Here is a 24,320-nt window from a genome sequence, read left to right on the forward strand (position 1 = left end):
AAACTGTTCAGTTGTTTCCTATTTCAATGTTTTATGTTTCCTGTTTTTTGCTTCAATATTTGTTATTTTTCATTTCAGCATTCTTCATTACAACATTTTTATTTCTGAACAGACTTTAAGCAATTCGCGAATTCTCGAGCACTTTTGAACATGAAAAATTTGATTAATGCTGACCAAATGACTCTTTCTTCTAATTAAACTTTGTAACATAGCTTTAATAAAATAAATGCATCAGACAATGTTTTTTACAACTAGTAATTTTTTCAAATGTTGCTGGGAAAATCAAGAACTTGAATAACTGACTGGCTTTCAGTCCACAAATCCTGAAGGAGAGGGGAGAGACCTGCATGATTAAAATGAAAATAAAATAACCAAAATATTAAATTTTTACTTCAAAACATCATACACTTGCTTCTCTGGTCAGTTTATCTTCCCTCTAGATTACATTTTCTCTATGTTTGTTTACATGAGCTAATTTTGGGATAGAGAAACAACATAAGGTGATGTTTACAAACCAAATTTTTTTGGTCTTAAATAAGTGGAAGCGCCTTGGCGGAAGCCTGGCATCGAAACTTGCTGTTGCTGCTTAGCCCTCTTTGCCTTGTCCCTTTCTTTGCTTTCCCTCTCGGCATCAGCTTGCTCCTTTCTCAAATTTTCCATTTCCTCTTCCATGGCGGTTTTCTCTTCTTTCTGTTTTTTCTTGTGCTCCAACAACGATGTATCTGAATCCTTCACAGAGAAAAACATCGGTCCCAGTTCTGCCAACCACTGCGGCTCCACTGCAGTAGCACACTGCATGTACTCCTTCGTCGTCAAAATCAATTCATGATACACCACGTACTCTGGAGTGTAACCTAGACCATATAGCGCACTGCTGGGGTGTAGATGACATGGCATTCCATTTCTACTATTCACGTATTCTCCAACACCTTTTAGTCTCGCTGCATTGTGGAAATATGCAGAACATATGGCTTTTCGTATAATGTCCCACTCATGCCCGCAAGAAGTCAATGGGATTTTTAAAGTTTTCAGAATATCCAGCAGCTGGGATCTAACTTCTCTCGCCTTTCGTAATCCTTTGACATGCAGAAAATGATCATTACACCAATCTCCGCGATACTGGTGCTCTTTCCATTGCAAATAAACATTGAGCAGGGTCAAATGATCAGACTCGGGAACAAAAAACTTTTCCCTGGCCGCATCACTCTCCTCTGCCCTGTCTTTGGGTCGGAAAAAGACTGATGGCACTGAAAGCATCGATACAATTGTCAAAACCTCATTTAAACATTCTAGTTCTTCACCCATCAAGAGCATCTTAGCCAGCGGAGGGTCTAATGGGAACTCAACCATTTTCCAGCCAAGATCAGTTAATCCTCCAACATTGTTAAGAGCGCCCAAAACCCATAATTGATACATTGAATTAAGGATGTTGTCCTGTGGAGGTGGATCCATGAAATCGAAATCAAGCAAGTTTTCGATTTTGAGAGACTTCAGCAACAAAACCACATTCCCGAGATTGGTCCTCTGGATCTCAGGCACTGGACTGGGCAGCATTTCGTTTAGGTATGCGTTCTCTGTATAAAGCCTATAGCATGTGCCAGGACCAGTTCTGCCAGCACGTCCAGCACGCTGATCTGCAGCAGCACGGCTAGCAGGAAAAACTTGAAGAGCATCCATACCCATCCTTGGATTGTAAACTTTCATTTTACCGTACCCAGTGTCGATCACGTAAAAAATTCCATCAACAGTCAAAGAGGTTTCGGCGATGTTGGTGGCGACAATGCATTTGCGTGCCCCATCTTCAGCCTTTTGGAATATCTTTGCTTGCAGATCAGCTGGAAGTTGGGAGTATATCGGTAGTATCAAGAGTTTAGGAACTGCTTTCTTTGTGGAAGAGATAAGTTGTTCGATGCGCTCAGCGAGGGCATAACAAGCCGCTTCAATCTCATCTTGGCCAGTCATGAATATAAGAATGTCACCTGGAGGACTGGTAATGTGGATGGTCATGGCTTGCTTCACTGCAGCTTCTACATAATCTTCACACGGAGTTTTGCTGTACAAAATATTTACAGGAAATGTCCTCCCAGGGATGTGGAAAATCGGAACACTGCAGCACATTCAGAAGATAATTATGGACAAATTTAAATAGAGGACACATTCTTTATGTTGAGATGCAGCCTTATTTTGAAAGCAAAGGAAAAAAAATACCTTCCAAAGAAATTTGAAAATTTCTCAGCATTCAAAGTTGCAGATGTCACAATTAGCTTAAAGTCACGACGCTGGGCAACAACCTTTTTTAATATCCCAAACAACACATCTGTGCTCAACGATCTCTCATGAGCTTCATCCATGACTACAACCCTGCAACAATCATATTTAATGAAGCTACATTCTAATTTCCGGAAAATAAAAATAATAATTAAAAAAACATATACACACCGGTATTTATCGAGATCAGAATCTTTCAGAGTTTCCCGCAAAAGCACTCCATCTGTCATATACTGCACAATTGAGCACAGAAAATTAGAATTGACTCCCTTAAAGAAGTTCAAGTTGGAGTAACCATGAGGTCCATGACATATAATGAGAAGTAAAAGAAAATTATGGTAAACATCTGGTATAATGATATCATATCTTAGACAGTTAAGACGATCAATTTTAACAAGAATCCTAGTCTCAGAACATTCATCTCCTGATTTTCAAACTCTCATCCTAATCCAGATCATTTATAGCATTCCAGTGCTTTTGATTTCTGGAAATATTTCAAATTTTGATATCAGACAATACCAAAGGTCTTAATGTTTCTCCTGATTAATGCATTTTATTTCTCTTTCTAACAGAAGAATCGTTTAATGCAAAATGAAAAATTTATGCATTAGCAGATTCAGCACTACAGCCCAACTTATCAGAATGTACCGAAAAAACAATGTACGTGTCTACTAGCAAAGATTATAAAAGCACCCACCTTTATTATAGTTTTTGGCCCAGTCACATCCTCAAAACGAATAGCATAACCAACTTTATCTCCCAAATCAGTTTCCATCTCTTCGCTAACTCTTTTTGCAACACTCATGGCTGCTACACGCCTTGGTTGGGTGCACCCCACTATGCCATTGTTTGTATACCCATCTTCATAGAGATACTGTCAACAAAATCAACATGTTGACCTTTTAGTTTGTGAGCTGCCTATACCCCAACTCTTGTAAAGCTAGAAAATCATAAAATAGAGAATGTAAAGCATGTGCAAACCTGAGTCAGTTGAGTTGTCTTTCCAGAACCAGTTTCTCCAACAACAACAACTACTTGATTTTCACGAATCACCTGTGATTACATATCAAGAAACAGAGTGAACAAAACAGGGCCTCAAAGAAGTTTGCTTTGATAGGTACAGCTAATTAGCAACAAGCAAAAGAAAACCTGTGTAAAGATTCTAAGTGCAATGCAGTAGTACAAAAGGCGACAAAAAGCCTTTTAACCTGAATTCTTTATGTTACATGATGAAACCCTAAAGATACATCAAACATTACTCAGAAAGGAAGCAGTACCAATAGATAATAAATATGCTAAACTTTAAGACTGCCCAAACAAAACTACCTATAGAAAATTCAGAAAAACAAAATCAATTATGGCAGCATTGAACATAAAAGTAGCAGATTAGAAAAAGATATCTCAAACCTGCAATAGATCATCCCGTACTGAATATATGGGAAGATATTGCCGCTGCTCAGCAAGGGTTTTTGACTTAGCAAAATCACTCACAGCTTCCTCCTTTTTCAAGTGCTGTGAAAATTTTGCCTCTTCCCTAAAATCAACTTCACCTTCTTCACCCACAGTAGCAGTATCAGCATCAATCTATGATCAACACAGAATTAGTTTTAGACCAATACGCTATGTTTTCGAAAAGAGAAAAGGAAAAAGGAATTGAAAAGATTAAGTACCGTACCTGTTCAGCTGTCTTCTCAACACCTAGAATATCACCAAGTTTTGAGCCAGCAAGCTCCCAAAATCGCTGGCGTGACTTATTCATACTCTGCTTCTCATGAATTTCTCTAACCAGAGTAGATCCTTTACGTGAAATAATGGCCATATCTGAGGTGGGATCTTTAATTGGCATGATAGGCTCCGCTTGTTTGGTAAAAACAACTCTACCATCCAGAAAAGGAGGTTTTGTATCTATGATAACACATGAAAAAAAGGTTTAACATAAGCAGAGAGCAATCATCTAGTGTTGTTTATGAATAAAACGACAAGGCTCATATAATGTTCTCTTCAATCGTACCATGTACAAGAAGAATGACTCTGCGCTCTTCCTCATCATCAAACTCAGTCTGGACTTCAGTACCCCGTACTGCTCCGGATCTTAATAGCTGCCGATCCTCCCACTGAGCATTATCAGCAGTAAGCTGAGATAGCCTCTTGCTTTGAGCAAGTGTCATTTTGGAGCCATCTCTTCGAACCTGTATTAAAGGTGCAAATGATTGCATATATCATAAGATAGTGCATATATCGCAAATGATAGCCTCTTGCTTTGAGCAAGTGTCATTTTCATTAAATGTATTATTGATCAGCCAAAATGTCAACAGTGCAAACAAATTCACACTTTTAGAGATGAAAAGAAAAGAAAATATTTTACTAAACATATTAATCATACCAGTTTTTTGGCCAATTCTGCCTCTTTTTTCTGCAATGAGGTGTCATCTCCAAGATAAAATGATGAGCTATCAGCATCAAACATTGTGTTACCTTCTTCTCTGTCATACCTAGAGAATGAAATCAAAATCTATTAGCAGAGAATATATTTAAATAACTCCAGAACTAAATTCGTGAAAAGAAAAACATATAAGAAACATATTACCATGCTCTATCAGAATTGTACTCCATCTCCAAGCGCATGCTTTCGGTAATCTCATAATGATGTTCCTCTGATGATGTAGGTTTATCTTCTCCTTCCCCCTACACATATGTAATGTTAAACAATGAATGACTAACATTAACATACTTGATAGACAATTGATCAAGGAAATGCAGACCCATAATCTAAATTTATAAAAAAGCTGAATAAAATTAACTACTTTTTATAATAAGCAAACAAAAGACACTAAACTGATCAAAAATATGTTACCTCTAATGATTGTGAAGTTTTGGAGGAGAAAGTAAGTTGATGTGACCTCTCACCATGTCTAGAACTAGAAGACTTGGCCGACTGTCCAGAAGCGCGTATAGGAACTGGGGAAGGAGCAATGTGATCCCATGGAGAAGCAGCAGAACCTGCGCTTCCCAAAGATGAAATTATAAGCCTAATCATAAAAAAACAGAGCCATACCCAATTTCAATAGATTAAAAAACCTCTTCGACATACCAGTAGAAGAAGAAGTATGGCCACCCAACCATGGAGAAACTAATCGTACGTCGGGCGATGCCCCAACATACATTGGGGAACGCGAAGGTTGACTGCGCCTACTACTATTTGAGCGACTATCCCTGCGAGGTGATTCTTCCCATTCCCATCTCCCATCATCCCAATCTGATCTGCCTGCAAAATCCCCATTTAAATTTGATATTGAAATACACAATATCCAAATTCAACAGCAAAGTTATAAGAAAAAAAGTTATCACGTGTTTAGTGTTCATGGAGCAATTGGGAAAACTTTCTCTCTCTCTCTCTCTCCTTTATTTATCAATCTAAATTTTAACCCGGTGTTATAGGGGGGAGTGGGTTGAGGATGGGGATACCAAAAAAACAAGTTTAATTTAGAAAAGCTTACTTTCACCAAGAAGAGTTATGTTGTTTGCATCATGTCCCATTTTCATATTATTTTACTTTTACTTTTTAATTTTCCAAATTATGCATAAAGTCGAATACATACAACAAGAGAGCAAGAGACAAAGACAAGACATGACATATATATATACCTGGTGTCCGCCTTGAACCTTCATATCGTCCCCGTTTTCTATCATAATCTCTATCATATTCTCGTTCATACGAATTGCGTGATTCCCTTCCTCGACTCCACTCTTCACGCTCATTAGAGTGCCTGTATTTCATTCTCCTGCTATCACTCCTATAATTATCCTTAGAGTTTCTTCTCCCACTGTTTCGCTCATCCCTCTCACTCTCAGGACTCCTAGATCGCATACTTCGAGAACTGCCAGTAGTGGTTGCAGCGTCCTTCAAATTAGAAAAACTCATTATTTAAAACCTTACATAGCACAAAGATTTTCAAGTCATAAAAATTAATTACCCTACATGAGTACTAATATAAGGAAAACAAGTGATCAAGAAGCTTGATAATTTGAGCATTAAAATATAATAAAATTGGCAAAAACATTATCCTTCCTTGATATGTTAATGCGGCTTGTCTCAACCATACTTAATAAAAATATGACAAGAGAAGCTAAATAACATTGCAGCAGATCGGAATTTCATTTCTATCAATTACTAGTAAAAGGTCCACAAGAATAGCCAACATCTAAAGTTGAAATGCAGATCATTCTAAAGATTGCCAAACAGCCACCTAATATTCCAGCAAACCATGTAACAATAGCACTGAAAAGAAAAACAGCACTAGCGACAAGTTTGAGATGCCAATACAAAAGATCAAATTGCTAACTGAAGTGTATCATAAAAAGAGCAATTTCGTATCAAAGGATCAGCTAACTTACCTCTGAAAGTTTATTATATCTAGATCGATGACTTTCATACTTATCATTAACTGATCCTTCTCGAGTCACGGTACTTTCTGCAATTTCATAATTAGAAAAATATAAAATGAGGGAAAACAATTTGAACTAAATCAACAAAAGATAGCAAATTTATCTAAGTACCTCCATGAGTAATCTCACGTGTAGATGTATCACGATACCGTCTATTCACATGATTATTATGAACGCCATCAGAAACTCTATTAACCATTCCTTCATCATCTATGCTAGATGAAAAAGACTCAAGCTCTCCTTCCTCCATAGATGCGGCGGCCGCAACAGAAGTAGCAGAAACTCTTTCTTTTGGAACTTTAAATGCACCATAACTATCAGAACAACTTCCTTCTCGTTTTGCAATAGCTAGCACATCTAAACCTATTAAATTTCAAATTATTTAATCAATTAGATATCAAAAATTAAAATTTAAAGACACTCAAATGAAAGAAATAAGTACCCAAAAGTGATTTTCTTTGAGGAGGTTTGAATTCTAGTCTATCCTTGCCAGGAGGAACAAATAACAATCCACCTCTCTCATTACTCTTTTCAGGTTCCATTGTTACTACTGTCGCGTCTATATCCATGATTCCACTGATCATAAAATTGCATAAACAGTCAATTCATCAATAATTAACTGATTAGTACTTCAATGATTAATTGAAACAATCATAATTAGATTCTATAGAGTTAGAAAGCTAATGCAGCTAAAATCAAAACAATTAACCATTTACCTGTAATTGAAATCTAAGCTGCCGTAGAGAGAAGAGCGAGCTTCTAGGGTTTAATTGAAACTGTGTGCAGTTGAATCAGAGAGCGATTGGTTTTTTCTTACAATTCCTTTTTCTTTTCCGGAAGAAATTTGGAGAACCGACTTTTGATTAATTTGACTGTTATTAGTAATATTTTGGACACGTTTTGTATCAGAAGAGGATGGACAATAAAATAACAAAATTAAAATCGAACGAAATTTTAGTGGGGTTAATTAATGGATAAAAGAGATAAAAGTGGCAATCTAGGGTTTTTGAGGAAATTAGAAAATTAGATAAATATAAGGTTATTTTAGTATTTTAAAATAAAAGAGAAAATAGAATCTCTCTTTTATGCACTAGAATTTTAAATACGCATAACTTTCGCACGTAATTTATAATGTTTATTAATTAATAAATATATTTATCAACTAATAATATTAATAATAACAATAATTACGATTAAATATCTCAAATTTTAAAAACATATATGTAAAGTAAAATAAAACTCAAATAACTTTGAATTTAAATTTAAACTTAAATAATAAGTTATTTAAAATAAAATATTATACTAATAAGTGACTCATTATTAAATATATTTATAAAATAGATCATATAAATACCATTCATCAATATATATTATATTAATATTTTACTCAGTATAAAGTTAGAATTTTTTTTTTTTATATATAATTAGAGAGAAGAAGCGGTTGTTGGAAAATTTAAACCCACGACTTAGCAGTTTGCTACGCTTTGACAGCTGCCCCTTCTCAAGAGCAGATGTGTTCCTCACCAGGTGAGGAGGAGCTGTTCCGCCGGTGGATCAGTTGGTTGAATAGTTGTCAGTGGCGTCGGGTCTCGGTGATAAAATAATTAAGATAATTAAAGTTTGATTTAGTTAGATTTTTAATTAATTATAGTTAATTAGAATTTATTATATATAATTAATGTTAAATTAAGATTAATTATGAATAAAATTTATAATTAGCAATCTCGCTTTTGTGTGTGTGTGTTTTGTGTCCAATAGGTGACTTTGGAGAAATTCTTACATAGACTCAGTCCACCACATCATCTACAGACTAAACCTATCATATTATGACACGTCATTAAAATAATGGCACTGTCGTAATTTACTATTCAAAAATGTAAATAAGTAATAAATAAAATTAAATAGTGCCATTATTTTAATGACGTGTCATAACATGATAGGTTAGTCTACGGATGACGTGGTAGATTGAGTCTATCTAAGAATCTGTGGTTACTTTGATGCTAGAGTGATAAGTTGCGGGTTTATTTGATTCAGAAGATTTGAAAAACGATTTTTTCGACATTTTCGTGCCAAATTGAGGGAGTGCATTGATCCTATGTTTAAAAAGAAAAATACTAGTACTAAACTATAAAAATAAAAACGAACTTCAAGAAACTCTCTTCTTCTCCACGAAAACGACTGTCGCCGGATTTGAACTGGACACATGGATCCAGTCCACGACGGCCGTCCCACCCATCGAGTACTCACTAGACGAATCTGAATCATACTCATTCCTCCGATCAACGCTAGTGGGACCCAATTTCTTAAGATCGTGAATCCTGCCATTGATTGTATACAGAAATGATAATTCTTCTTAGTCATAATTAGGTCTGTTTTTATGGAGACGGAAAGGAGTCCTAAACGAAGACGACATGCCCCTGCTACTTTCTCCTCCAAAACTTCACAATCATTTAACGCACCCTAATGTATTCTTAATTGGTTGCTTCTCTTTGCTTATTTCAACCCTCAATTACAATGTGTGCTTAGCTGCAATGCACAGTTCCTCATAAAATGCACAGTGTGATTATCTGACTTATATAGCTTGTTAAGTTTCTGTGTTGATGTAATATGGCATTGTTTTTACAGGCTCGAAAAGATCTTACCGCTTGGGAGGATCGGCAGCTCTTGAGCTCAGGAGCTGTACGGGGACTTCAAGGAGTCCAGACTGAGCATGACAATGAAGAAGAACGCCGAGTCGTTCTTCTTGTTCATGGTAAGATTGGAACATTATGCCAGCCTAGCCATTTCATTTATAAACAGCACAATTTACCTTTGCGTATGTTAAATCTTTTTTCATGTATTATGATTTATGATAGATACAAAACCTCCTTTCCTGGATGGTAGAGTTGTTTTTACCAAACAAGCAGAGCCTGTCATGCCAATTAAAGATCCCACCTCAGATATGGCCATTATTTCTCGTCTAAGATCTACTCTGGTTAGAGAAATTCACGACAAACAGAGTATGAGTAAGTCACGCCAACGTTTTTGGGAGCTTGCTGGCTCGAAACTCGGTGATATTCTAGGTCTTGAGAAGACAGCTGAACAGGTTTGGTTCTTTAACTTTTTAATTATTTTTTCCAAATCTTTTCTGAAAACATAGCATATCGGTCTAAAACTTCATTCTTTATGTTTATCATAGATTGATGCTGATACTGCTAGTGTGGGCAAAGAAGGTGAAGTTGATTTTAGGGAAGATGCAAAATTCTCACAGCACTTGAAAAAGGAGGAAGCTGTGAGTGATTTTGCAAAGTCAAAAACCATTGCTGAGCAGCGGCAATATCTTCCCATATATTCAGTACGAGATGATCTATTGCAGGTTTGAGACATCTTTTGCTATTTTGCTTCCCTAATTGATTTTATCTTTCTGAATTCTCTATAGGTAGTTCTGTCAGGGAAATCTTTTGTGGCCCTGTTTTGTTCACTCTGTTTCTTGATACGTAATCACAGGTGATTCGTGAAAATCAGGTAGTTGTTGTTGTGGGAGAAACTGGCTCAGGAAAGACAACTCAACTGACCCAGGTTCGCACATGCTTTACATCCTCTATTTTATGATTTTCTAGGCTTACAAGTTGGGGTATAGACAGCCCACAAGCTAAAAGGTTAACATGTTGATTTTGTTGACAGTATCTCTATGAAGATGGATGACAACTCATCTTTTTCGGGCTCCTCCCTTGGAGATCAATAGCTTTTTTGTGCAACAAAAAATATAAAAAGAAAAGGTCGTTACAACCAGTGGCATGGTAGGGTGCACCCAACCAAGGCGTGTAGCGGCCGTGAGTGTTGCAAAAAGAGTTAGCGAAGAGATGGAAACTGAACTGGGGGATAAAGTTGGTTATGCTATTCGTTTTGAGGATGTGACTGGGCCAAACACTATAATTAAGGTGGGTGATTTATTGATCTTTGCTAGCAGAGACATGCATTGTTATTTCTGTACTTCTGGATAATTCTGCCTGTAGTGCTGAATCTGCTATATGCAGTGATGTTTTTTTTTTTTTTGCATTCTGTTCTCCAACGATTTTTCTGTTAGAAGAAGAATAATGAGGATAGGTCAGGAGAAAAATAATGAGCTTTTGAACTGTCTAATTTCAAAATTTGACATATTTCCAGAAATAAAAGCATTGGAAAGCTTTGAAATGATCCGAATTACCATTAGAGTTCGAATCAGGATAATATTCATGTTCTGAGAATAGGATTCTTGATAAATTGATTCTCAACTGTCTAAGATATGATTTTTATAATACCAGTTGTTGACCGTAATTTTCTTTCTTTTTTTTCCCTCTAAATGATTTTTCATGGTTGCTTGAACTTGAACTTGTGTCAGGGAGTCGAATTCTAATTTGCTATGCTCAATTGTGCAGTATATGACAGAGGGAGTGCTTTGGCAAGAAACTTTGAAAGATTTTGATCTTGACAAATACCGGTGTGTATCTTTTTTCTTTTAATTATTAGTTTTATTTACCAGAAATGAGTATTTAGCTTCATTAAATATGATTATTGCAGGGTTGTAGTCATGGATGAAGCTCATGAGAGATCGTTGAACACAGATGTGGTGTTTGGGATTTTAAAGAAAGTGGTTGCTCAGCGTCGTGACTTTAAGCTAATTGTGACATCTGCAACTTTGAATGTTGAGAAATTTTCAAATTTCTTTGGATGGTAAATTTCATTTTCCCCTTTGTTTTCTAAATAAGGCTGCATCTCAACATAAATATTGTGTCTATTTAAATACAACCATAATTATCTTTTAAATGTGATGCAGTGTTCCGATTTTCCACATCCCTGGGAGAACATTTCCTGTAAATATATTGTACAGAAAAACTCCATGTGAAGATTATGTAGAAGCTGCAGTGAAGCAAGCCATGACCATCCACATTACCAGCCCTCCAGGTGACATCCTTATATTCATGACTGGCCAAGATGAGATTGAAGCGGCTTGTTATGCCCTCGCTGAGCGCATAGAACAACTTGTCTCTTCCACAAAGAAAGCAGTTCCTAAACTCTTGATACTTCCAATGTACTCCCAACTTCATGCTGATTTGCAAGCAAAAATATTCCAAAAGGCTGAAGATGGGGCACGCAAATGCATTGTCGCCACCAACATCGCCAAAACTTCTTTGACTGTTGATGGAATTTTTTATGAGATCGACACTGGGTATGGTAAAATGAAAGTTTACAATCCGAGGATGGGTATGGATGCTCTTCAAATTTTTCCTGCTAGCCGTGCTGCTGCAGATCAGCGTGCTGGACGTGCCGGCAGAACTGGTCCTGGCACATGCTATAGGCTTTATACAGAGAACGCATACCTAAACGAAATGCTGCCCAGTCCAGTGCCTGAGATCCAGAGGACCAACCTTGGGAATGTAGTTTTGTTGCTGAAGTCTCTCAAAATTGATAACTTGCTTGATTTCGATTTCATGGATCCACCTCCACAGGACAACATCCTTAATTCAATGTATCAGTTGTGGGTTTTGGGCGTGCTTAATAATGTTGGAGGCCTAACTGATCTTGGCTGGAAAATGGTTGAGTTCCCGTTAGACCCTCCACTGGCTAAGATGCTCTTGATGGGTGAAGGATTAGGATGTGTAAATGAGGTTTTGACAATTGTATCGATGCTTTCAGTGCCATCAGTATTTTTCCGACCCAAAGATAGGGCAGAGGAGAGCGATGCTGCCAGGGAAAAGTTTTTTGTTCCCGAATCTGATCACTTGACGCTGCTCAACGTCTATTTGCAATGGAAAGAGCACCAGTATCGTGGAGATTGGTGTAATGATCATTTTCTGCATGTCAAAGGATTACGAAAGGCGAGAGAAGTTAGATCCCAGCTGCTGGATATTCTGAAAACTTTGAAAATCCCGTTAACTTCTTGCGGACGTGAGTTGGACATTATACGAAAAGCCATATGCTCTGCATATTTCCACAATGCAGCGAGATTAAAGGCGTTGGAGAATACGTGAACTGTAGAAACGGAATGCCATGCCATCTCCACCCTAGCAGCGCGCTATATGGTTTAGGTTACACTTCAGATTATGTGTTGTATCATAAATTGATATTGACGACGAAGGAGTACATGCAATGTGCTACTGCAGTGGAGCCGCAGTGGTTGGCGGAACTGGGACCGATGTTTTTCTCGGTGAAGGATTCGGATACATCGTTGTTGGAGCATAAGAAAAAGCAGAAAGAAGAGAAAACAGGCATGGAAGAGGAAATGGAAAATTTGAGAAAGAAGCAAGCTGATGCAGAGAGGGAAACCAAAGAAAGGGACAAGGCAAAGAGGTTGAAGCAGCAGCAGCAGCAAGTTTCAATGCCAGGCTTCGGCCGAGGCGCTTCATCCACTTGTATGAGACCGAAAAGATTTGGTTTGTGAATATCATGTTAGTGATATGCACTAGGTCAATTATGTTTGACCATGTTTTGACTTTATCATTTTATTATTTATTGATTGGCAGTTTTTATCATTTTATATTAATGATTAAAATACTTGAATGGTTAATTCTTTCTAAGGTCATCGAGTATGTGACTTGATAGTAGAACCCTTAGGTTTAATAAAAGAATTATATACCATTTATCCCTAGTCTTAATAGAACATTGAGACTAGTATGATGTTGACTGATGATTATGTTTTACTAATCATGTATATGAGATATTAAGTCAAATCATAGGTGCTATTTGAGAAATAAAGCACTGGATGACCCACTGTGAGAATACTACATAGATCACTGTCATAAGTAATTCTCATTACAGTTCTATTAGTATAATCCTTTGACCTTGAAATCATCATGGATTTCTACATAGCTATTTCATATTTTGATACAGTCTTACATTATCTTTAACAAGATAATGGAATAAATTGTCATTGGATATGAAAGTAACTATATGAGAAATGTGAGTGACTGAGAAGGAATTTGTCCCTCATTTATTTGAGTAAGATATCTATGGGCCCCTTGAAGAAGATAGACTGAAGAAAATGCATGGTCATGCTAATTGATAAGAAGTTATCATTTTCAGTCTACTTAGAGTCAAGAAACTAATGATTGAATGTTATAAGGATGACATAATTATGCCTTATATTCAATCTGGATATCGAGAGACAAAGGGATTAAAATATTATTGTAAATGGTTAAATCGGATTATCGATATTCATATAACTTGGGTAGTCATAATGTCTTGCTAGAGGCCACTTATGACTTGTGGGCTGAAATAGGGATTTCGAGCCTACTGCCAACGTTATACGAACCTACAGGGTCGCACACTAAGAACAGGCTCAAAACAGTTATGGGTTGTACAAGCCCAAAGTGATTAATTATATATATATATATATATATATATATAATTCGTAATATATATATATTAATAAATATATATATTAATTCGAAATTTAAGGATAAGTGTTTTCCTTAATTTATTATTTTTTGGAAGATAATAAATATAGTAATTAATATATATATGGATAATTATCAAAAAAGAGTTTTTGATAAACATAAACTTGTAGAATTGCAATGAGATTGAAATTCGAATTTGTCTCAAACCCTAGTGTTATTTATCACTATAAATACTCATTAAGCAGTTGGTTTGAGGATCACGAAATTCATTATTCACTAAATCACTAAAATTCGAAATTGCTTGTGAAGCAATAGTGCTAGCACACAAGCACTAGTTTTGGCTAAGGTCTGTTCGTGTGGATACTCGTAGAGGACGCGTTCTTTTGGAGGCGTTTCTGATCCGAGGCCAGGTATCACCAAAGTGAACCACCTCCTTCCTTCCTACATTTGCTGTTGAATTCGACATACAAGTAAGTAATTGTTCTGTTTAATTCGAATTACATGGATCTTGATTTGGGTTTTTAGATAAATTTTTGAAATTCCGCTGCGTTATGAACCAGTAAAACCCAACACATCTCATGTACGTCATAGAGAAGGACAGAAAAAATTTGGAATGTAAATATCATCTTACAATGGAAGATAAAAAGTAGATTGAGAACCAGCAAATATCTTAAATTTAAGACTACTTTGCACGGAAACAAGAAATAGATAACGCTGAGATAAAAAATCTTAAGATTATAAATATAAAATGTTAAGAGTTCCAAAATAGTTAATCGAAATGGAAATGAAATATTAAAATGTAAAATTAGACAAGCTCGTGTAACATTGTCTTTACGTGCAACATTCGACAAATTTCCGTATAATATAATTTATGGCTATAAGAAAATTTAGACATGCGTTTTGCCTTAGTTTAACCCATCAACATTATTTAATCTACTCCCTCCCTTTGTCCTATTTAATATATTTGTTAATGTCTCACTCAGGTTTATATTTTTAGTTTTTTTTTTAATTTAAATTTTTTCCTTATTTACTTTTTTCCTTAAATTTAAATCTTCCAAATAGTTATAGCAAAAGTTAAAAGTGACAATTGGTAGCTCAACTCAAAACACCAAACGCAAACTAGAAAATATAGTCTTTTTTTTTTGTAAACTTAAGTTAGTTTTTATTCAATCCATTTTGACTCAAATATTTTAGACTAAAAAACATAAAAAAAGACTCCGTCCCACAAAGATAGACCACCTTTCTATTTTTGGTGTCCCAAATTATAGGCCACTTTCTATATTTGGTAAGCAACTTAAAAACTCAAAGTCTTATATGCCCCTAATAAATATGCCTAGTTATCCTCAAATGAATTAATGACTTCATGTTCCAATACAAAACTCACCAATAAACAAATTAGACATTGATATATTATTTATATATCTAAAAATTATAAAAGGATAAAATTGGAAAGCTTAATAAAAAAACTAACTTCAACAAACTTAACTATATTTTTCTTAAATCTTGTGTTTGTCTAAATGAACTATCTTTGTAGGACGGAGGGAGTAATAATCTTTCTTTCAGAAAAACTGGATCATATCTCATTTCCAATTTCTTATTTGGATAACGAACAAAATTTAAAATCTTACATTTTTAAATATAACGATTAGATAATGATTATTTATAAATTTAATTGTAATTAAATTTTATATATAAAGAACTAGATTATAATAAGTTTTATAAATATTAAATTTTACAGTTTCAAAATAGTTTTTTGAAACCGAAACCAAATATTGAAATGTTTAAAATTCGACAAGCTTGTCTAACATTGTCATTCTATGTAACATTTATTTCCGTGTAAATAGTTTAAAGCTATAAGGAATCACATAGTTTAAGGCTATAAGAAATCACAATGAGCAGAAGCTTCGCAAGATAGTAGCAATAACCACAGAATCATCATCATCCATGCTAACTTGTTCACACTCTTCCACTTCCGGAGATGGCGGCGGAGGCGGAGGCGGCGGAGGCAATGCTTGAGGAGGAGGAGATGTTAAAGCCATGAAAGGGTAGTAAAAATTAGTACGAGCTGCTTGAATGCCACTAAAAGAAATGGAAGACAAGTCATATGCAATGGCAGCTTCTTCGGGCGTGTCAAAAGTGCCGAGCCAATGTCTTTCTTTAGAATACGGATTTCGAATCTCTGCTGCATATCTTCCCCATGGCCTTCTTCTTACTCCAAGATATTTACTTGATTGCCTTGAGCTTCTTTTTGGGTTCCTAAAGAACAATGGAGTCACATTTTCCATTCTTTTTCTCTTTTTATTTTCTTGTTTTTTTATGTTATGGAATGCAAGAGGGAAAATAATAGGGTTAGTTTATATACACATACTAGGTAGGATGATCGGCAGCTATAGAGTGATGCATGGTTTGTTTTGTTCTACTATTATATTTGCCCTTGTTTTAAAAATCCAACCGATCGCTAATCAGTATGGTCACTAGTTCACGGTTCAACCATGTATTGAAACACTAAAAAGTAGATCACGTGTTAACTAGTAAATAAAGAATGAGATATATTTTACGGTTTAACTATTTTAATGGTTTCAAATCAATTTATAATTTTTTTTTCAGTTTAAAGATGCTGAAATTAAAAACTAGTAAATAAATCACACTTTAATTAGTAAAGAGTTTGATAGATTTTAGGGTTTAACCTGTTTAATAAGTTTAATTTTTCATATTTTTTTTCAGTTCAAAAAATTTGAACCATATTTTTAGTTTTTAAGAAATAACTAATACAAACTGATTTTTAATTTACAGCTAAACTGATTAAGCGGGCCAATATAGTTCGGTTTTAAAATATTAATTTTTGTCATTATGAGCGGTTAAAACTCTTAAATGAAATCCAACAACTGACTACAATTCTTCAGATTTTTTTTTATTTTAACATTTAATCAGCTTCGAACTTCTCAATATCATGAGTTATAATTGCTTTAAAACTTGAATTTCATTCTTAAACCTCATTTCTTCAATTACACTAATAATTATAATAATAAAAGAAACAATTGGAATAGTTAAAATGTTCTTGATGAATTTTTTATACACTCTTGATCACCACTAAATAGGTGCTTAACTTTAGTATTTAGTCAAGTGGGGCAGGTAAAGAAGCTTAGCCCACTTTAGAATTAATTAATTACTTGATGATATGTTAATATAATGGAATTTATTTCTTATAAATCTCAGTTCCTTAAATTCCTCCTCAATGATATGATTAGTGTGAGCAAAATGCATAAATTAATGCAGTCAATGAGGTATTTGCTACTTCTTGGTTTTTAGATCTTCTAATGTCTGCCTCATCCTCAAAATTCGAAAAAAATAAAGACAAATAATAGGGATATAAAATAATTATGCTTAATGACTTGCACGTGTACAATGGAATTATTTATGCTGAAAGCCTATACCTATGATAAATGTCATCTTCCTACTGCATTTGCATAAAAATCAAAAGTTTAATGCTGGCAAACATTTAAATATGTTCGACTTTTTAAAATTTGATTTATTAAAAAATATAAATCTATTATTATACGATAAATTTGTTAAAATTTTTTTTTATTTTTTTAAAATTGATTTAATTGTACTTACATGACAATCTAATGTGTAATTTTGAAAAGAAAAAAATTTCCTAATTAATATATTGCGTAGTCCTGATAAATCATAATTTGATACTTTATATCAATTAGGCGTTGCCATGTTGGAATAATAAAATTGATATTGAAAGATTGGATAATTCTTTTTAACGAATTAATCAAATTGTGATAAATTTTTAACTATTTTAAGAGGTTTGGATTTAGAAAAAAAATATCAAAAAATTGATTTTTTGAGATCATTACATCAAAATTAAATGGTGATAAAAAAAAGTTTTTGATGATTATCATAAATATAATTAAACTCCAAAATTAAGCTGTAAACCTAAATATGTGGATAAACAGCTATAAAAATTCCCTAGCAAATATTTATAATCAATAAAATCATTCTCAATTACAATTGAAGTATTAGCAGAATAGGCAAGTAAAAAAAATTATATGGATGTTTAAGAAATGTAAACAACAACAATTTCATAAAACATGCAAGCCTTTGGAGTGAATTTTCATAAATTTCCTCGCATTCCTGTACAACCTACAACAATAACAAAAGCACATTTAAAACTAAAAAAACAGCACAAAATCCTTCGTATACTCATTCTGGTTGATGTTCAAGAATATTAGTTTAGATTAGTGTGAAGGTATATCCAAGCTCTCTGCTGAGGCAAGTTCTCTTAAGTCGATCAGTATCCTAGTTCTACTTTCTGTACCGATGAAGGAAAAATCAAGATCGAGCAACAAAGCGTAAACCATTTGTCACAAAATAAATTTTGAGAAATAAGCACTTACACCGACACTTATGTACTCCCTGAAGAAGTCCATAATAATCTTCATCAAGCCTCATCCGTTCTATGGTTTCTTCCTTGATATTAACAGCCCGAAACACATTATAGCATAATCTATCATAGAATTCAAAAACCATTGAGAAGAAGGTTTGCAAGAAAATATCTACTTTCCGAATATAAAAAGGAAAAGGACCTGTATCAGGAGATGATCAATGTAATTTCTTCCACGCAAGCTTCAACGAATCTCCTAAATGATCTTCTTCAATATACCTTAATTACCAAAAAAAAAAAAAATGAAACCAAGAAGAAATCATGCTTCTTGTTCAAACCATATATGTAAAAAAAAAGGAAGTAGACTTTAAATCAGACAATGTATTCTTCAGTAATTAAAGATTCTACCAAAGTAAAAGTGCTGGTGCTCAAAATAATTTGGAGCTGTCCTTGTGGGAGTTTTGGAATTCATGATGACAAGTTCAAGATAAGAGGAAGTTTGAACTGAATTCTTACAACCTTATAGGAATTGGATTTTTTTTCTCCGAACAAACACTAAACAGATAGATTGAGTGGAAGTTTTTACCAAAATTTTATAAAATAAAAAGACAGGCTCAAAGTGCACCTTATCAAGAAAACCCTAAAAATTCCCCAAACCTTCACCTTTTGCCAAACAAAAAAAACAAGGTAAAGAAAAATAATTTGCACTGGCAAGAATACCGATAGTATAAACAAATGGATTGTCCTATGCAGCTCAGATTACATTATGTCAACACATCAGCTCAACTAGGTTCCACCAAGCTAATTGTGCTTTAAATATGTAGAAGATGCAACTCCTCTCTCATAAACTTCGCCATCAAAATTAAGACGTTCAAGAACTGGTTTTCATAATTTCTAACCAATTAAATCTTCTAAACTAAAAGCTATTAGAAAGGGGAGCTGACTTGAGGGACTTACATTTTCACATCTGTAAAATAGTCGCCAAGTGTTGCAACAAGATACTCTGTGACCTGTTCTTCAGACCATTCTGAAACATTCAAGATTGAACGTCATTCGGACAGAAATCATTTTATTTTAAAGTACTATTCAAAGTACGTTAAGCTACTTTGGCATGCCAGGAAATTACTGCATGCAGATAATATCACAAAATGATCCAAAGCTCGGTTGATTAGATGCATCACATCTTCTATAAGGATGTAGTTTTGTTCCTATGGGGACCAATTAAAAACATAATATTTTTTAAGCAGAAAATATTACAAAGCTACTCTCCTCTCTACATGAGTATATGATATCAACAGAAACTTCTGCAAATGCATGAAAAACAAAGTTAACACGACCAACTATAGATCAGAACTTCGCCAAAATATTTGTTATGCCAACAATAATTATGAAGACAATTAAGAATAATGTGGGTTTCATCATTTTGCTAAGCCAGTATCTAGGTGCATTCACAGTGATCATATCTTATCTTCCAAAAAAAAATTAGGTTCTCCAAAGGTTCTCAGACTACTACCATCAATTAATTAAATTAAGGACTCACTATTCACAACCTATGATAAACACATATATCACAGCCAGCCTCCAGAAAATTTACTGGCACAAGTAATTGAAACGTAAAATTCACTAGCATTGAGAGATTATTTGGAATTTTCCAAGGAGTTGAGAATTTTTCTATCACTGCTGTAAGGAAAGGATATTAGGTTACACTTGCTGGTTCCTTATAATAGCTTCTTCAAGCTATGTAGAACGGACACAAACGGGGAAACGGAACACTTGGACACGGAGAAATGGTGTTATTTTAGGGTTTTCTATGTTAAAAATAAGTTTCGTATCGGAAGAGCCAAGTTTCCGACACGTTTCAGAATTTAGAAGACGTTGATTGAATGAAGTGTCCGTGCTACTTAGTCTTCAAGTAGCTCCCTCAACCTTATTGCAGGGAAAAGGAACTGGATCAACCAACAAACAAACTACAAATAGTGGATTTACTTTCAAGTGTGAGTATCTTTTAGTTACACTTCAATGAAATTCATATTTCAAGTCTACACCAAAAGAAAACCATTTTTCCAATTTAACTATTGGCATAACATTCAAAGTAACTTTATACTTGAGTCATACTGCTACTTACCCCAACCCTAGGCAGTAAGTTCACTATTTGCAGGAATCTGCACTCTGTCTATCATCCACTTCCTTTCAGCTGCTTGAAAATCTATTATCACCTAAAAAAAGACAATAAAAAGAAATATAAAAATAAATCCCAGGCTATTGCCAGATATTTGGCATTCCTCTCTCGAAGTACGAACAAGTTATATATGTGATAATGTCTCTCTTTCAAGTAGATGCAGTTTTATTGAGAAGAAAAGACTGTGTGCTATCAATCAATCTGACATATGACCAAATTCTTCATTTATGAATAAAACTATATTGACAATCAAATACCAAATTATAACAATTGTTTCAACAAAACCAGCCATACTTGCCTGAATAGTAGCCAAAGCAATCCAGTAAAGCATAACGTCAGTACGGATTCCCTAACAATTTGAACTTGTTCCCCCAAAATCCTGAACAGATCAACAGCAGCTGGAGCATACAGCTTTCCGTCTTCTGTTTGCTTAGGTGGCTGTACTTTATCAGCTTTTAGAATATTTAAATACCATTTCTAGAGTAGTGTAGACAAGAAACAGTTGGGAAAGATTACTTTAAGTAAGTGAGTACACACATTAAAATGATACATCAAAATAGAATGATCAAAACGATATTTTTACCTTTGTTGTGGCTTGCATCCTCTCAACATATGAGTTCATGAGGGGATCCATGGCACCACTCTCCAAACAGACTTGAGCTAGAGACTCTTCAAATCATTTGGATTTGTTAACTCCTTTCCATGATAAATAAGAAGAGTTATGCATTTCTATCACCAATGATCTCCACATGAACAATCTCCATTCTTAAAATGATGAAAACGATTTGCATCTCTTATTACTATTTCTCTATTTAAGATCTTTGAAATAAGCTTGGTTGCTGCATGACAGTTTTCACATGCCCGGAGATTCTTAGTGATCTGAAGTGTAGATCCAGGGGGAGTACTGATAAGCCCATAAGCAATTGCTAGCCTCTCACTATGATTACAAAGTGACTCCTCAATTTCTTCGTCATTTAAATCATGCAGAATAGATTCCTTGTTGGTGACAAATCCAGCTTCCTTTAACCTTCTTTCTAAATTTTCAAGCTCCTCAAAAATTTCTTTGGATCTTGGATGTGACTTATCTCCAAATTGAAATGCTTGAAGCTTTCCATTGATCTCAATCACACTTTGGCCTATATCCTTATTCAGTCCTTTCTCTTTCATTAGCACCCGTACTTTTGCAACATGATCCCACAAGCGAGCTGAAGCATAAAGATTTGACAGTTGAACGTAATGTCCTGTGTTAAATGGATCTAATGAGAAAAGATGCTCTGCAGCATATTTTCCTAGTGTGACATTGCGATGAATCTTGCATGCACTTAGGAAAGCTCCCCATACACTTACACCTGGTTCAAATGGCATGTTTCTGATAAAACTAAAAGCTCTATCTAAATGCCCTTTACGTCCAAGAAGATCGACAACACATGCATAGTGCTGGTGGCGTGGTTCAACTCCATAGTCTCTCATGCAGTGGAAGAGTTCCCATCCTTCTTCTACAAGACCTGAATTTTTGCATGCTGTGAGAACCCCAATAAAGGTGACATCATTTGGGCGCACCCCGATTTTCTTCATTGCCTCAAAAAGATCAATGGATTCTAGGCCACGACCATGCAATCCATATCCCATGATCATTGAACTCCAAAGAACAACATCTTTATCCAATTCTTTATCAAAAACATCACGAGCCAATTCAAAACTACCACATTTTGCAAACATATCAATGAGGGAAGAGCTAACAAAAGCATCATTTTTTAACTCAGTCCTGCTAACATAATCACTCATCCATCTTGCTAGATCAAGAGAACCAATTAGGGCACAAGCCAAGATGGCAGATGTAACAGTAATATAATCCGGTTTAAAATTGTAAGTTATCATTTGACGAAAAAGCTCCAAAGCTTCCTCAGGGTATCCATTCTTCACATAACCAGAAATCATCGCATTCCACAAGATCAAATTCGGAACCTTTACCTGATTAAAAAAGAACCTAGCAAACTTAACCTGGCCGCATTTTGCATACATAGAAGTAAGTGAAATTAGCAAATCCATCTCGAATTCAAGTCCCATTTTAATAACACAACCATGAATAGCCTTTCCGTGCTCTAAGTCGTCAACATCAGTATACGCCCTAAGGACACTAACAAGTGCAATCCAATCAGGTTTGACATTAGCTTTGATCATTTGAGTAAAAATTGTCAAAGCTTGAATAGGCTGACCATTTTGAGCATACCCAGAAATAATAGATGTCCAAGAAACAATACTCCTATCATTTAATCTATCAAAAACAAGATTAGCAAGTGAAAGCTGACTGCATTTTGCATAAAAAGCTACAAGACCATTCTGCACAAACACATCAGCCTCAAACCCATGTCTAAATACATGTCCATGTACTCTTCTCCCAATTTCAAATTCTTGTAAAGCACTGCAAGCTTTGAGAACTAGAGGAAACGTAAAACCATCAGGTCTTACACATGCCGTTTGCATTTTAGCATACATTTCAATAGCATCACCAAAAAGGTTGTGCCTCGAATAACATCTAATAACTGCATTCCACAAGAACACATCTGGTTCAGGAAAATGATCAAACACCTTACGTGCATAACAATATTCTCCAAAATTTACACACCAGTTTACGAGTTTAGTTATCAAGAAACCATTGTAATGCAACTGAGAAACGAATAATTGGGCATTGATTTGGTTTAAGTGGGTTATGTTGAGTGAATTATGAATAAGAGATGCATAGAATGTGGAAGGGTCAATTTGAAAGCTCAAATGGTGTATATCAAAGGAAGAGTTTAAATGGGGAGGTAGAGAAGTACGTGGTTTAAGAAATTTGTGAAATTTGTTTCTAACAAAGTAAAGATTGAGGGCCATGAATTTAATTGTTGTGATCCACTATAGATGTTGATTATTATTAGCATTAGGCTTTATGAGACAGACAATATTTATGTAGGCTCTGAGAGGTTGAAGTGAAAGTGTTACAATTAGAAGGTACAATAGTTGATGAGTAGATATAAAACGGCTGAAAATAGAATTCCAAGATTGTTTCTTGGAACTTGCTGCTTTGGATTTTGGATATCATAATTCATTAGTAATAAGTTAAAGTGTTACCAACTAGTTGTAGTTTATATGATATAAGCGTTGAACAACAAATTGCTACGTCGTGGGTTCAATTCCTTCCACAAGCGTTCTCCACTCCAATTATCAAAGAATAAAAAAAGTTAAAATGTTTGGTTGACATCGATGGTGATATTGTACATTTGGTTATCAGAAGTGGATGAAAGGAATGATTATTATGGTAAGAGGTCAAGTGATTCTTGTAACAAGAGATGATGGAAAATTCAAGTCTGAGATTTAAGCATAAATCTTTCCATGTGGATTGACAGCATTTTTTGTAGTATAATTCTCCCGTCTTTTACTATATTCACTTTGCTAATCGCATCCTTTGTTTCTATGGTGATGCTTGACTGAAAATTTTGATGCATGAGTAGTACAAATCACAGGCGGTATATTTGGAGGTCACTGCAATAACTAATTAAATGTCTTATACTAACGCTGAGAAGTCATCTAGTTGTTGAATATTTATCAGTTAGCCATGCCATTTACCGCCGTGATTTCCTTTTTGCAGTTTATCAATCAATTAACCAACTGTTTCAAGTGATGGACATTCAAACCACAAATT

At 34.9% G+C, this 24,320-nt stretch overlaps 4 protein-coding genes across 6 annotated transcripts; 1 reads left to right on the plus strand and 3 right to left on the minus strand.

Annotated features, from left to right (window-relative positions):
• Positions 1-368: 368 nt before the first annotated feature.
• LOC126685281 (pre-mRNA-splicing factor ATP-dependent RNA helicase DEAH7) lies at positions 369-7,670 on the minus strand. 2 transcript variants are annotated; one of them, XM_050379550.2, is made up of 17 exons: positions 7,431-7,670; positions 7,157-7,290; positions 6,826-7,071; positions 6,664-6,740; positions 5,914-6,169; positions 5,360-5,533; positions 5,123-5,268; positions 4,856-4,953; positions 4,652-4,760; positions 4,280-4,457; positions 3,944-4,173; positions 3,676-3,852; positions 3,250-3,321; positions 2,966-3,142; positions 2,440-2,501; positions 2,209-2,361; positions 369-2,107 (listed from the first exon to the last, which is right to left on the minus strand). In XM_050379550.2, the coding sequence occupies exons 2-17, from the start codon at positions 7,281-7,283 to the stop codon at positions 508-510; spliced, it is 3,882 nt and encodes a 1,293-aa protein (XP_050235507.1). In that variant the 5' UTR covers positions 7,284-7,290; positions 7,431-7,670; the 3' UTR covers positions 369-507. The 2 variants fall into 2 exon arrangements, with proteins under 2 accessions (XP_050235507.1, XP_050235506.1); XM_050379549.2 differs by having other exon boundaries at positions 6,826-7,077.
• A 1,168-nt stretch (positions 7,671-8,838) lies between these two features.
• On the plus strand, positions 8,839-13,205 carry LOC126664596 (pre-mRNA-splicing factor ATP-dependent RNA helicase DEAH7-like). Its single transcript, XM_050357070.2, is given in 11 exon segments — positions 8,839-9,179; positions 9,340-9,466; positions 9,570-9,799; positions 9,893-10,069; positions 10,201-10,272; positions 10,378-10,396; positions 10,477-10,634; positions 11,112-11,173; positions 11,254-11,406; positions 11,510-12,678; positions 12,681-13,205. Coding segments are annotated over 11 exon segments (2,655 nt in total). The 5' UTR covers positions 8,839-9,125; the 3' UTR covers positions 13,115-13,205.
• Positions 13,206-15,855: 2,650 nt separating this feature from the next.
• Positions 15,856-16,611, minus strand: LOC126665629 (ethylene-responsive transcription factor LEP-like). Its single transcript, XM_050358469.2, has one exon. The coding sequence runs from the start codon at positions 16,352-16,354 to the stop codon at positions 15,956-15,958; it is 399 nt and encodes a 132-aa protein (XP_050214426.1). The 5' UTR covers positions 16,355-16,611; the 3' UTR covers positions 15,856-15,955.
• Positions 16,612-18,032: 1,421 nt separating this feature from the next.
• LOC126669786 (pentatricopeptide repeat-containing protein At3g12770) lies at positions 18,033-24,028 on the minus strand. 2 transcript variants are annotated; one of them, XM_056104360.1, is made up of 7 exons: positions 21,222-24,028; positions 20,933-21,115; positions 20,585-20,675; positions 19,417-19,486; positions 18,662-18,738; positions 18,473-18,582; positions 18,033-18,218 (listed from the first exon to the last, which is right to left on the minus strand). In XM_056104360.1, the coding sequence occupies exon 1, from the start codon at positions 23,510-23,512 to the stop codon at positions 21,371-21,373; it is 2,142 nt and encodes a 713-aa protein (XP_055960335.1). In that variant the 5' UTR covers positions 23,513-24,028; the 3' UTR covers positions 18,033-18,218; positions 18,473-18,582; positions 18,662-18,738; positions 19,417-19,486; positions 20,585-20,675; positions 20,933-21,115; positions 21,222-21,370. The 2 variants fall into 2 exon arrangements, with proteins under 2 accessions (XP_055960335.1, XP_055960336.1); XM_056104361.1 differs by having other exon boundaries at positions 18,156-18,387.
• Positions 24,029-24,320: the final 292 nt, after the last annotated feature.

Source organism: Mercurialis annua, linkage group LG1-X (assembly GCF_937616625.2).
Source record: "Mercurialis annua linkage group LG1-X, ddMerAnnu1.2, whole genome shotgun sequence".
Classification (NCBI taxonomy): domain Eukaryota; kingdom Viridiplantae; phylum Streptophyta; class Magnoliopsida; order Malpighiales; family Euphorbiaceae; genus Mercurialis; species Mercurialis annua.